Genomic DNA, 13,198 nt, shown 5'->3' on the forward strand with positions numbered 1-13,198 from the left:
TTACTTATAAAAAATTAAGAATTTGTGCCCATCTCCGATCACAAAACTTACGCAGACGCTTGTTTTGGCCGCGCGGGGTGGAAAGCCTTTTCATTGGTCGCTTAGGCGTCGGCTTCCTCTTTAAACTGCGTCACGCGTTTATCTAACGCCCTTGCGACCATCGTGCGTCCGCGTATAAACCAGCTTCACATTCGGGCGTAGATTTACAAAAGGGGTTTCAAAACATTTAAGATCAAACAAACATCCTTGTCCAAAAGTTTTACTTTTGTCTATACATATAGACTTTAACCGATAATTGTGTATTAATTTAAAAAGCTAAAACTAATTTAAACAAGCTCTAATGGGTATTTTTGTTGTTCAGATTCGGCATTAAGAAAAAATTACAGCAAATATTTGATTCATAAAAAAATTAAGTTCTTCAGTTGTCGTGTTTTCTCGCTCCGGTGCGCGCGAGACTTGCACAGTCTATTCGCGCAACAAATGAGAGTTGTGTCAAGCTTCTTGTTGTACACACTGCATGCATGCATGCCGCCGGCCGTGAACCAGCCCAAATGGTGGCACAGCGTACATCACTTGCGCGTTAGCCCGCACGCGCAAGTTTTGTACCCTGCGGTAGGGGAGCGCGATGTTAATTTTGTACAGGCAGCGTGCAGCACTAATTGTGCGCGTGGAACGGTCTACGCGCAATGCCGATCTAATCATAAAAGCATCAACACTCGCCCCGCGTGAGCTTCGAACATCCGACCAACCAAACGCGCGTTCAGCAGTCTGCTCTCATGATATTAAAAATAAAAGAAACACAGGAGAAGAGAGTGTGGGAATACTTCAAGATTGATTCTGAACTGCTGCAGAAACTTTGGCAAAATGAGTCTTTGCAAGAATGTCGGCAAAGTTAGAAATATTTTCTCAATTTTTATAATTTCGATCATAGTTGTATCAACGAACTGTCGGGGTGAGTTGGTTTTACACTATTGATTTATCATGTAAACATGTTGAATACATTCTTGTTTGTGTACGCAAATTGTGTTAGGCCTATGACTTTTCCTAACGTGAATTAAATTTTCCGAAAAACATCAACTTGATCAAGGGTCTTTCTATCTGGACCAAATGTCATGAAATTGTTAAGCAAAACATACTGGGTTGACAAAATTGAGTTGGGCACCATTCGACACTGTAAACCTTTAAAAACATATTGGCTGGTGACCTCTTTCTGTTAAGCAATACTTTTCTGTGCTTAAAATGCATATGTAACTGGTAGCAAGTTTTTGGTGCTTACAGCACTATGAAATTGGGCCATGCGTGTAGCCTAGACTATACTTCCCATTATTTCTAGGCAGGCTGATTATAAGTGGGTAAAAATCGGGACTATATTTAGGAATCTGCAAAATTTTGATAGACTTCTGGGTCATTTTGATACAGATCCTGGTTAATACTGACCCCCATATAAGGCCCCATGGGAGCCAAACCGAAATTATATCCCGGCCCGGACGTAATTAATGCTAAGTGTATACATTGTGTATACCATAGCCTACGCTTTTGCTCCTACTTGGATTCTATACTATTCTCTTCATAGTAACTCTACCCGCAGTCAGCCCCACTGGCAAAAGTCAAAAGTTATCCAGAACTCGACAAAATATTTAAAAGATAATGTATTACTGTTTTTCTTGGCCTTGCAGCGTTTACAGTTGAACGCCCTTTAAAGAGAACTCCGGACCCAAGTCTGATTAGTACTGTGTCGACGAGAACGGGAGAAGGACCCATTCTTATTCATCGGGGAACCCAGGCCAGCACATCACCCATCATGCCCGCAAAGGCCCACCGGCACTCAATCAAGTCCCACGAGTTCCAGGAGCACCTAACCAGGTCACCAACGGCACACGAACACCCCACCGGGTCCCCCAAGTCCCAGGAGAACCCCACCAGGTCCCCCAAGTCCGAGGAGAACCCCAACAGGTCACCAACGGCACACGAACACCCCACCGGGTTCCCCAAGTCCCAGGAGAACCCCACCAGGTCCCGCGAGGAAGACGAATACCCCACCGGGTCACCCAAGTCCCAGGAGAACCCCACCAGGTCCCCCAAGTCCGAGGAGAACCCCAACAGGTCACCAACGGCACACGAACACCCCACCGGGTTCCCCAAGTCCCAGGAGAACACCACCAGGTCCCACGAGGAAGACGAATACCCCACCGGGTCACCCAAGGCCTATGAGAACCTCATCAGTTTACTAACGGCCCACGAACAACCCGGCGGGTCCCCCAAGGCCTTTGAGAACCTCATCAGTTTACTAACGGCCCACGAACAACCCACCGATTCCCCCAAGGGCCTGGAGAACCCCACCAGGTCCAACGAGGCCCTCGAGCGCCCTATCAGGTCTTCCGATGACGCATACGTCCGAAAAGTTGCCGATGCATTGGCAAAACAAGCTAAATGGGTAATAATAATTTTAGTAACTCTTGTAAAGGTATTTTAACCTGGTATCTGCATATATAGATGTATTTTTTTGTATGATCGTGTAGGCCTACTGCACACCATTGCTGGTTATCGCGTACGATAGCTTGGGGTCAAGGGTCAATCGCTAAACACGCCTCAATTGACGTGTGCCTTTGCTACAAGATTATTCATAGGGTTCCAGCTTTAAATGCTGCAAAACACTGGGCGAATTTCCAAACCTAGAGGATTGGTAATGATAAAAAAAAGATTGCAAGGATAAAACATAAATCATTCTTTACTTTCAGCATTACTTAAACCTTGACACAATTAAAATTAAGCCATCAATGTGATTATTCTATGTGTATTTTATTGCAGACGATCAAAGACCAAAAAAGGCGGGACAGGGCAGATATGGAGCTTGGAGCCGCCAAGACGTATGCCGCTTGTTTCGGGATCATGCTCGCCTGCTTTTCATGCACTATGTTTTTCTCGTGTCAACTTTGTAAGTTTGAGGGCTAACTGTTCATCATCTACCTCAAAAAGTTAGACCTGATGCTAGGACAAGTGAAAGAGAGAACTACCCCCCCCCCCCACAAACTGTATTTGCCGATTGTTTTCAATTAGTTGATTTTAGCGAAATCCTCGATGCACAAAATCAAAGCGAGATCGTTCTTTGTCTGCTTTGTATCTGGGCCCAATTTCATAGAGCTGCTAAGCACAAATATTTGCTTAGCATGAAATTTCTTCCTTGATAAAAACAACATTTTGTTATAATACAATAAATAATTGTGTGTATTGAATGGTCCTTCTATATGGGTGCGTTCGTTTAGCTTCCCTGTGTCATCCCCGGTCTGCCCGGTGCGTTCGAATAGCTTTCGACGTCATTCCAGGGGCTCACCCAGGTCAGCCCCCAGTGCCCTGCCTTGTGGAGTGGGTCACTTGGGGGCGTAAGTAGGTACGTAAGTACGAGAGCGGTTTAATTTTATAGTGGTCGTTCGTTGAGCTCTTATCAGGGGATCACCCGAGTATTGTGGGGTCCTGCAATTGTTGTTCTGTTAATCCCTTTTCAAAAAGAATTGGTCCCCGTCGTGGTCCAAGTTTAGACAACTTAAAACAGTTTGACCTTCACTGTCTTTTGCACTCTCTGTTGTGGGGTCCTTCAATATTGTTGTTCTGTTAATCCCTTTTCTGAAGAAATTCCCTGAGGTGGTCCCAGTTTAACTATGGAAGTTTAACAAAGACGTTGCCTTGGATCGGACGAGTTGCGGTCTATAAAAAGCGTTTGAAACCGTATGTTATAAAATGCATATGGTTACAAAGATGTATTAAAAGTAGAATATTATCCACAGAAGTATCATTCAAAATTGAACGTTTTTCCTTTTATGGGAGTCAAACGTCATTTGACTCCCATAAATGACCAACCGTGTTAGTCGACGAGGTAAAAAGAAAACCATGCATTTTCGAGGCATATTTATGTAGATCATTGTATTCTACTTTTAAAACATCTTTCCGACCATATGCATATTATAACAAACGGTTACAAACACTTTTTATAGACCAACTCGTCCGATCCAAGGCAACGTGTTCCTTTAAGTTATCAACACACTATATCAATGATTGGACAAACATTAGCTATTAAGTGTATCGCAGGTCTAGTTTGTTAGACCACTGCCCCATAATTTACCACTTTGCTCTATAGAAGGTAATGGGTTAAAATCCAGCCCGAGTAATATTTCTGTTTTTTTTTTGACAGAACACGGGAAAGTACTGAGTATACAGTGCTAGTTGTATGAATTTGAAACCAAAATTAACTTGACAAAATGAGACTGTAGTAATGGACGAGGAAACCAACATGTATTTCAATCTGAAAACACCATTTCATTTATTCGATTAAAACTCTCACTCTTTTTTAATTTGAACTGAAATGACTCAACGTCCATATTTCACCGCTCAATCTGAATGACTCCTTGCATATCACAATGATCAGAGGAAAGCTGGCCTTTTCTTTAATTTGACTAGCAATTTAATGCAACTGGCGCTTGCATTCATATTTGGCGATTTGTTAAATCTTATACTCGCTGTAGCTTTTACTGCTCCTGCTAGCAGACTTTTAATCTCGCAGCTCCGGTGGCTGATTTCTTCTTCGTCCCAACCCCTCTCAGGAACTGTCATGGGCCCGACTTCATAGAGCTGATTAAACATACACCTTTGCTTAATTAATTCCTGCTTATAGCAGAAATAAGCAGGATACCAGTCACAGGTAATACATGTGACATAGCAGTTTGGCTGGTAACCTTATTCTTGAAAGCACAATGTTGTTGTGCTTAGCTTATTTGTGCTTAAGCAGCTCTATGAAATTGGGTCAGGGAAGCCAAACAGCTCGCAAAAGGCGCATGGAAGCAGGACATACATGTATACCTTGTTGGAAGCAATTCTAGGGTAGCGAACTAGTATAGGCCAAACATCTGTACATTTTAGCGTAGGCAAACAGGTCACTCACACTGATCAGCATTTTAAGTATAGTGCACACACACGGAACACACAAAGAAATTATCTTCTAAATAACCAAATGAAACAACTTGTATGTAAGGCATTACATGTATATGCTAAACAACAAAGTTAAAAACACGTTTATAAAAGAAACGTTACAGAATTGGTAAGAAACAAAAATCGTGAAGATCACAGATTTACATAAAACTAACACGGTCTCATGATGATGATAGGAGAAAACATCCCTTGAAATAATTTTGTCTGAAATGTCATATTTGATAAGAAATAAATAATCTTACTTCGCGTTTGGAGTTTATCGCTCAGTGAGCGTTTTATTCATTTTTATTTTGACATCGATGCAATGCAAAATTTGTAATCGTTTTTTTTTCATTCTCTCGTGACCCAGATGGCAGATCGATCTCAAAATTTCCACAGGTTTGTCGGTTTATGGTTGTGGTGGATTACATAAAGTGCTTACACTGCCAGCAACTGTTTTGTTAGCAAAAACCAATTCTGTAATGTACCTTTAACCAGTTGCGGTAATAGACCTTTATCATATTATCATGCTGCCTCCATATCAGTCATGTTCTCATTTTGAAATTAGGAACCAGACTATAGTTTGTTCTTCCAGCCTCGGTTTGGTAACATTGCTATCAATAGGGGACTTTCGGGACGCTTGGTGGCAGCAGACTTACCAGGTAAAATCCATTGTTCTCGGTAATGTACGCACGCTCAGAACTACGTAAACAATGGAAGTTTACCTGGTAAGTCTGCTGCCACCTAGCGCCTCAAAGTCTCCCATTGGAGAAATTCAAGATGGCTGTGTGATAAAGGTCTATATACACGCATCTCTGTAATAAACTAGTTTTTATATATGTAAGAAATAACAACTTTAGGTTCACTAGCGTTGAGTAAATCTTAACTAATACAAAGCATCTAACATCCTCATCAAGGAATAGTCTTAGATTATGAAATGGCTGGAATTCCAAATTTAGTGACAAAACAATCTGAATAAAAAAAATCTGAATAGAAAACTCTACTGTATAGTTAACAGGTTCACATTTAACTGCATTCTTTTACATTTGGTTATTGTTCAAATTTACAGCTTTAAATTGTCGAAACAGAATTTCAAAGCAACACATTTTGGTTTTACCATTTTCTCCTCCAAATTTTGAAAAACATGCTACACGCTCATTTACCGATTGTGTATTGAATTTTTAGCGTATTTTCTTCTAATTACCCTAATTGTCACTAAGAGTTACAGTCGCACCTATATGAGATTGTTTTGTCTCTCATACTATTTGCAACAATATTGTTCGATTAGCAAACTCTTTAAAATAATAAAAGCACCGCAAACATTTTCACACACTAAACTGAACCATACACGTAAATCATAGTTCATGTACATTACATGTACATGTACATGCATGTGTACATGTACATTGTACATACTGCATCACCCCGTGGTCACTGCAGTACCCAGGGGCACTTCGGCACCGGTCACTTCGGCACCTACACTCGGCACCTTGGAAACTCGGCACCCACAACCTCGGCGCTAGAAAATGGGTTATAGGTGCCGAAAATGCAAGGTGCCGACTTTGCAGGGTGCCGAGATTGTGGGTGCCTACAGTTTGCGAGGTGCCGCACTGTCCTTTTCGAAACCACGGCTTCAGATTCTGCCTATGCCATAGCTTGGCCGACTTTTGATTGGACAATATTGCGCGTGCTGCGATCCAAAAGCCGAGGTTTGAAAAAGGCGCCGAAGTCTTTCTTACAATTCCTGCCGAGTTTTGTCTGCGGCTAGATCATCGCCTGCCCCCTTGTTTAATGGGAAAATAGCATGTACCAACTTATGCGCAAACTGACGTTCAGTCTTTGAGTTCATTTGAACCACTTTAGCGCTTCTAAAGGGTTTGCTAGCAAACGCGTTTGTTTTCTCACTGATTTGTAAGCTGATGATAACTCTGTCGTCAGAATCAGGGGAGAATGTATATTCTTGCATTGTTGCTAAGGTAAAAGCATCGTAAGACGCCCCTTCGTAATCCCCAATAGGATCATTTTTACTCGATCCATCTGCTTCCCAAACACTCCCGTGCAGTATTATCTTAGTGTTCGTTTTACCTAGAGACATGAAGTCTGCTTCTTCCTTGAAATCTATTGAAATACTTTGTTCAACACTATGGTAACATTTGACACTACCTGAGCGACCCATATGCCACACTTCATTACCCTGATTTTCAACTCTGTTTCCAATATCTATTGAGAATGAACCATATGGCTCATACCAATGCTGACATGGGCCATCGTCGTCACACGAAAACATAAAGTTGCCAGAAAGTTGGTAGTCTATTAAAATCGGCGGGTGTTCGATTGCGGTTACGGACATTAGTTGTAAATCAATGGTAAGTTTATCTTCTGGGTCGTGTCCAAATTCCAATTTAGTTAAATTGCTCAGTGAATTTGCTTCGTAAGATTGTCCATCATAATTTCCAATCATATCGTCACCAGTTGGGTCGTCCTCTTTGACTTGCCCATGTAAAGTTATCTTATTATTGGCCTCATCCATAAAGCGTTCACTTTCCTGAAATCTGACCATAAAAGGTTGACGATACAGTCCACCATTTTCGAGCGAGATTTTATTAGCCCCAGACTGCCATATTTTAAAGTTTTGATTAATGTTTCTATTCCCAGCGCTAATAGCTAAGGAACCGTAAGGCTCATATTCAGAACCATGCAAGCCATCACTATCGCATTGGAAACTAAACACACCATTCAGCTGGTACTCGACCAAGTTGGACTCTTGTTCTGTTATCACTTCTATTTCTTTGACTAAGGAAATGGAACGGTCCCCACTGAAACAACATTTACTCAATTCCCGCTGATCGGATGTTTTCCAATCAATTAAATCAAAACCCAAAGCATTTCCCTTAGATATGCAGTCATCGAAGGCAAGTGCAGATTCACCATCTAATTCCCATAGGTTAGAGAAAACAACGTAACTATGTTCATTCTCATTTTTATAATATGCGCTGATTGGAAGTTTCTGACCACTGCTAATTGAAAAGTCATTGATTGAATTATAAACTCTGCTGTAGTCAAATAGTGGAAACGCCGGGCCTTGAATTATGGGCAATTCCAGATCTTTGAGCTTCTCGGGACATTCGATCTGCGTAAGATTTGTCAACAAGTCACATACCTTAAGAGTGCTGGCCTGAGGTAACATATATAACTGACCGAATAGTTCATTTCCTCCTAGGCCGGGATCCGAAATGCTCCACGCATCGTCCACTCTTTTGTAGTTTCCTGGTTTGCTGATGGGATCTTTGATCTCCTCAAGAGTCAAGCCAACCAGATAGATGCCCAATACGTCTTCTAACAGGTGAACAGCATCAGCTGCGGAAACGTCAGGAAACTTCTTGGCCAAGTCGTAGAGGTAGTCGATGACTGCATCCATGTCTGCCGCACCATAAGGAGAAAGCAACTTGTGATACCCCTGTTGTTTGACAAACATTTTAACAAACATCAGTAGTGCATCACCGCCCAAGTCTTTGTTTTTGTTCAATGCTGACATCGAATCCGTTGGTTTACGCACTCGATACGAGGCAGAACCGCTGCAAACAACATCATCTTCTGAGCTGACATCGTCTTCCGTCAAGTCGCACGTTATCTTCACCTTCTTGGCTGGAGGTCCAGTGTATTCAATAGAGAAATACCGCACAGCTGCAAACTGGATGTAGTCAAAGTCACTACCAGTGTCAAAAATCGCCTTCGTCTCACCGCTCGGCAACTCAATACTGATCTTTCCTTTGTACTCCGATCCTTGGAAAATTCCATGTGCCTTTCGAAACAGCTCGCCGATGGACATTGCCTTTATCTTGTCCGTGTCAAAAATATCAAAGATCTGAAATGAGTCCCAGTTGACAAACAGCAGAGCTCCACTGAGCCGGTATCGTTTTGGGCTAGCTGTTTTATTTTCGCTTGGCTTGTTGTCCTCGGCATGAGACAGCGAAATCCACAACAAGCTGAAGACAACGACCAGTCGGAATAACTGCTTGAAACTCATGTTCCTCCCCGCCATGGTTATTAAAAAAACGTGTTTCGTATCTCTTGCGATCCAGGCAACTTCTATAAGTTTATAATCGTGCTGTTTTACTGCACAGCGCAAAAAACGTAAGCATCCAGGGACACCCACTGAGCAATTGGAGCAGCCAGTATAAGATACAGCCAAATATACATCGATAAGACACAGCCAATATATATCGATCACAGATTGCTTTATTATAGGATCACTGTTGAGTCTTGGCTGCTGATAATCCCCCAAAAACCCGATGCTTACAAAGGGGTAAAAAACAAGTCTATTGTGTGTTAAAAGCCCTCAAATTTGCATACTGCTGGCCCGGATAAGACAGGACTTAATCAGTTTATTGCTCCATGGTCAGGTGATGAACCTCTGCACCTTTTTTAAGAGAGGTCAGTCCCCCGGTGTCCTTGGTTACGAGAGAATAATGGAAGAACCCCCCGCCCCCCTTGTCGCAAAACTTGTGTGCTTTCAGATGCTTGAATTCGAGACCTCAGCTGAGGTCCCGAATTCAGTTCAAATATTATTTAAGTGAGTTACTTCTTTCTCAAAAAGTACTTTAGATGGAGTCGTAATATTAGGATCGAGCGACAATGGGAGACTTTGGAACGCCAGGTGGCAGCAGACCTCGAGGTAAATTTGGATTGTTTACGTAAGTTCTGAGTTTAGGCTTAAATCCGAGACCAATGGATTTGACGGTCTGCTGATGCAGTCTGTCTATTCCGTCACCAGAAGTCTCCTATTAATAGGGCCTCTGGCGACTAGGGGTCGATTTGATTTTACAAACTTACTTATACCATAGCGAAAAGACAAATACATGACTATAATCCCGGCCAAAATGCTTGGGTACGGAGCCCCTAAACCCTTAAGGGACATTCTAAAAAAATAGGTAATATGTCTTGCGCACGAGTATGTCGTGCATGCGCACGAGGTAATATGTCGTGCGCACGAGGTGATATGTCGTGCGCACGAGATAATATGTCGTGCGCACGAGATAATTATTTCGTGCGCACGAGATAATTAAAACATTTTGTTTTTGAATGTCCCCTTAGGGGCTCCGTACTTGGGCCACCCATTCCTAATGTTATAAACAGTTCCCTGTCCACTTCCCATTGACAATAAAAAATATTGTCCCCCGCCCCGCCCCCGCCCCCGCTCAATGTTGACAATTACGCAGAATAAGGTTGGCAATTGGAACCAATACTGAAAGGGGGCAGGGGGGGGGGGCACTGAGATATTGCCGTGATTGTAGAGGTTAGTCTTAACTTAGTTCAACGGTCCCATGACTATTTAGAACTCTTTAAAAGAGTTTTATAATAATCATAAGGGTAGTTCTAAGTTAGAACGGGTTGTCCTAACTCGAGAAGACTATGTTTTAACTGTTTGTGAAATCTACTCCACTACTGCACCAACCAGAAGGCTAGATTAGATGGCTGATTATATGTCAGGGTCTGAAGCCCAGGATGTTTTAAATTTAATCAACCTGAGTTTATGAGCTAGACCTGTCTAACAGCGGGAAAGAATTATAGGGTGATTTCAAAGTCTATGTGAATGAGGTGATCTTTTCCCAGTGAATTCGTTACAAAATGTTGACATCATGAATTCGCAAAATGTTTTCTTCTTTTTGCGGCAACATTACATGTTGACCTCGTTTTTCACATACAGTTCAAATGTTCAGTGTGAGAGAGATTCAGTGAAAGAATTGTTTCATTTCGCGCAGTGGTGTGTTTTTGTGTCACCAACCTATAGCAGGCCCGCCCTTTGTTTCCCGCCTACCAAGTGCATGGGGCAATCTAGGGCGCCAGGTGACTGAACAGTGAACACCCCTCTGGAATATAGTGCCTATGTCCAAATGACAAAGTTCTGTCTGGGCCAGCAAATAGTCTGTAATTTATGCAAATTTTAGAGGTTTATTTTTTACTCATACTAGACTTTTGTATGATTGTCAGATGTTATGGACTATCAGCAAACCATGGCTCAGATCCTATATAAAACGCTGCACTCTATTATAATCGTTGCGGTACCTCAATGCAAATCCAATTGCTAAGTGGTTCTCACTGAGAGCACTCGTGTATTACATGTGAAGTGAAACAACACAGTAGTAATTATCAAATTGTTTAAGTTGCCTAGAGAGCAATACATACGCATCAGGTTGTACAACCATGGCGGGGAGGAACATGAGTTTCAAGCAATTATTCCGATTGGTCGTTGTCTTCAGCTTGTTGTGGATTTCGCTGTCTCATGCCGAGGACAACAAGCCAAGCGAAAACGCAGCTAGCCCGAAACGATACCGGCTCAGCGGAGCTTTGCTTTTTGTCAACTGGGACTCATTTCAGATATCTGTTATAACCGCCATCGAAAAGATCAAGAACATGTCCGTCGGCGAGCTGTTTCGAAAGGCACATGGAATATTCCAAGGATCGGAGTTCAAAGGAAAGATCAGTATTGAGTTGCCAAGCGGTGAGACGAAGGCGATTTTTGACAGTGGTGGTGACTTTGACTACATCCAGTTTGCAGCTGTGCGGTATTTCTCCATTGAATACACCGGTCCTCCAGCCAAGAAGGTGAAGATAACATGCGACTTGACAGAAGACGATGTCACTTCAGAAGATGATGTTGTCTGCAGCGGTTCTGCCTCGTATCGTGTGCGTAAACCAACGGATTCGATGTCAGCATTGAACAAAAACAAAGACTTGGGCGGTGATGCACTACTGATGTTTGTTAAAATGTTTGTCAAACAACAAGGGTATCACAAGTTGCATTCTCCTTACGGTGCAGCAGATATAGATGCAGTCATCGACTACCTCTACGACTTGGCCAAGAAGTTTCCTGACGTTTCCGCAGCTGATGCTGTTCACCTGTTAGAAGACGTATTGGGCATCTATCTGGTTGGCTTGACTCTTGAGGAGATCAAAGATCCCATCAGAAAACCAGGAAACTACAAAAGAGTGGACGATGCGTGGAGCATTTCGGATCCCGGCCTAGGAGGAAATGAACTATTCGGTCAGTTATATATGTTACCTCAGGCCAGCACTCTTAAGGTATGTGACTTGTTGACAGATCTTATGCAGATCGAATGTCCCGAGAAGCTCAAAGATCTGGAATTGCCCATAATTCAAGGCCCGGCGTTTCCACTATTTGACTACAGCAGAGTTTATAATTCAATCAATGACTTTTCAATTAGCAGTGGTCAGAAACTTCCAATCAGCGCATATTATAAAAATGAGAATGAACATAGTTACGTTGTTTTCTCTAACCTATGGGAATTAGATGGTAATACTGCACTTGCACTTGATGACTGCATATCTAAGGGAAATGCTTTGGGTTTTGATCTAATTGATTGGAAAACATTCAATCAGAGGGAATTGAGTAAATGTTGCTACAGTGGGGACCGTTCCATTTCCTTAGTCAAAGAAGGAGAAGTAATACAAGAACAAGAGGATAACCTGGTAGAGTACCAGCTGAATGGTGTGTTTAGTTTCCAATGTGATAGTGACGGCTTGCATGGTTCTGAATATGAGCCTTTCGGGTCCTTAGCTATTAGCGCTGGGAATAGAAACATTAATCAAAACTATAAAATATGGCAGTCTGGGGCTAATAAAATCGCGTTCACAAATGGTGGAATGTATCGTCAACCTTTTATGGTCAGATTTCAGGAAAGTGAACGCTTTATGGATGAGGCCAATAATAAGATAACTTTACATGGGCAAGTCAAAGAGGACGACCCAACTGGTGATGATATGATTGGAAATTATGATGGGAAATCTTACGAAGCAAATTCACTGAGCAAGTTTACTAAATTGGAATTTAAACCAGATTCACAAGATAGAGTTACAATTGAATTACAACTAAGTCCCGTAACCGCCATCGAAAAACCAACAGTTTTGAAAGACTACCATCTTTCTGGCAATTTTGAGTTTTCGTGTGACAACGATGGCGTAATGCAGAATTATTACGAGCCATATGGTTCATTCTCAATAGATATTGGAAACAGAGCTGAAAATCGGGACATTGAAGTGTGGCATTGGGTTCGCAATGAACATGAGATTAAATGTTACCATAGTGTTGAACAAAGTATTTCAATAGATTTCAAGGAAGTAGAAGACTTTATGTCTCCAGGAAAAACGGACAATAAGATAGTACTGCACGGGAGTGTTTTGGAATTGGATACAACTAATTCAGATGTTATTGGGGATT

At 42.0% G+C, this 13,198-nt stretch overlaps 1 protein-coding gene across 2 annotated transcripts; it reads left to right on the plus strand.

Annotated features, from left to right (window-relative positions):
- Positions 1-733: 733 nt before the first annotated feature.
- LOC139941780 (uncharacterized) lies at positions 734-4,352 on the plus strand. Of its 2 annotated transcripts, XM_071938399.1 has the most exons (4): positions 734-952; positions 1,677-1,923; positions 2,014-2,434; positions 2,809-4,352. In XM_071938399.1, exons 1-4 carry the CDS (start codon positions 865-867, stop codon positions 2,950-2,952), a joined length of 900 nt encoding a protein of 299 aa, XP_071794500.1. In that variant the 5' UTR covers positions 734-864; the 3' UTR covers positions 2,953-4,352. The 2 variants fall into 2 exon arrangements, with proteins under 2 accessions (XP_071794500.1, XP_071794499.1); XM_071938398.1 differs by having other exon boundaries at positions 1,677-2,434.
- The last annotated feature ends 8,846 nt before the right edge of the window (positions 4,353-13,198 follow it).

This window comes from Asterias amurensis, chromosome 9 (assembly GCF_032118995.1).
Source record: "Asterias amurensis chromosome 9, ASM3211899v1".
Lineage (NCBI taxonomy): Eukaryota > Metazoa > Echinodermata > Asteroidea > Forcipulatida > Asteriidae > Asterias > Asterias amurensis.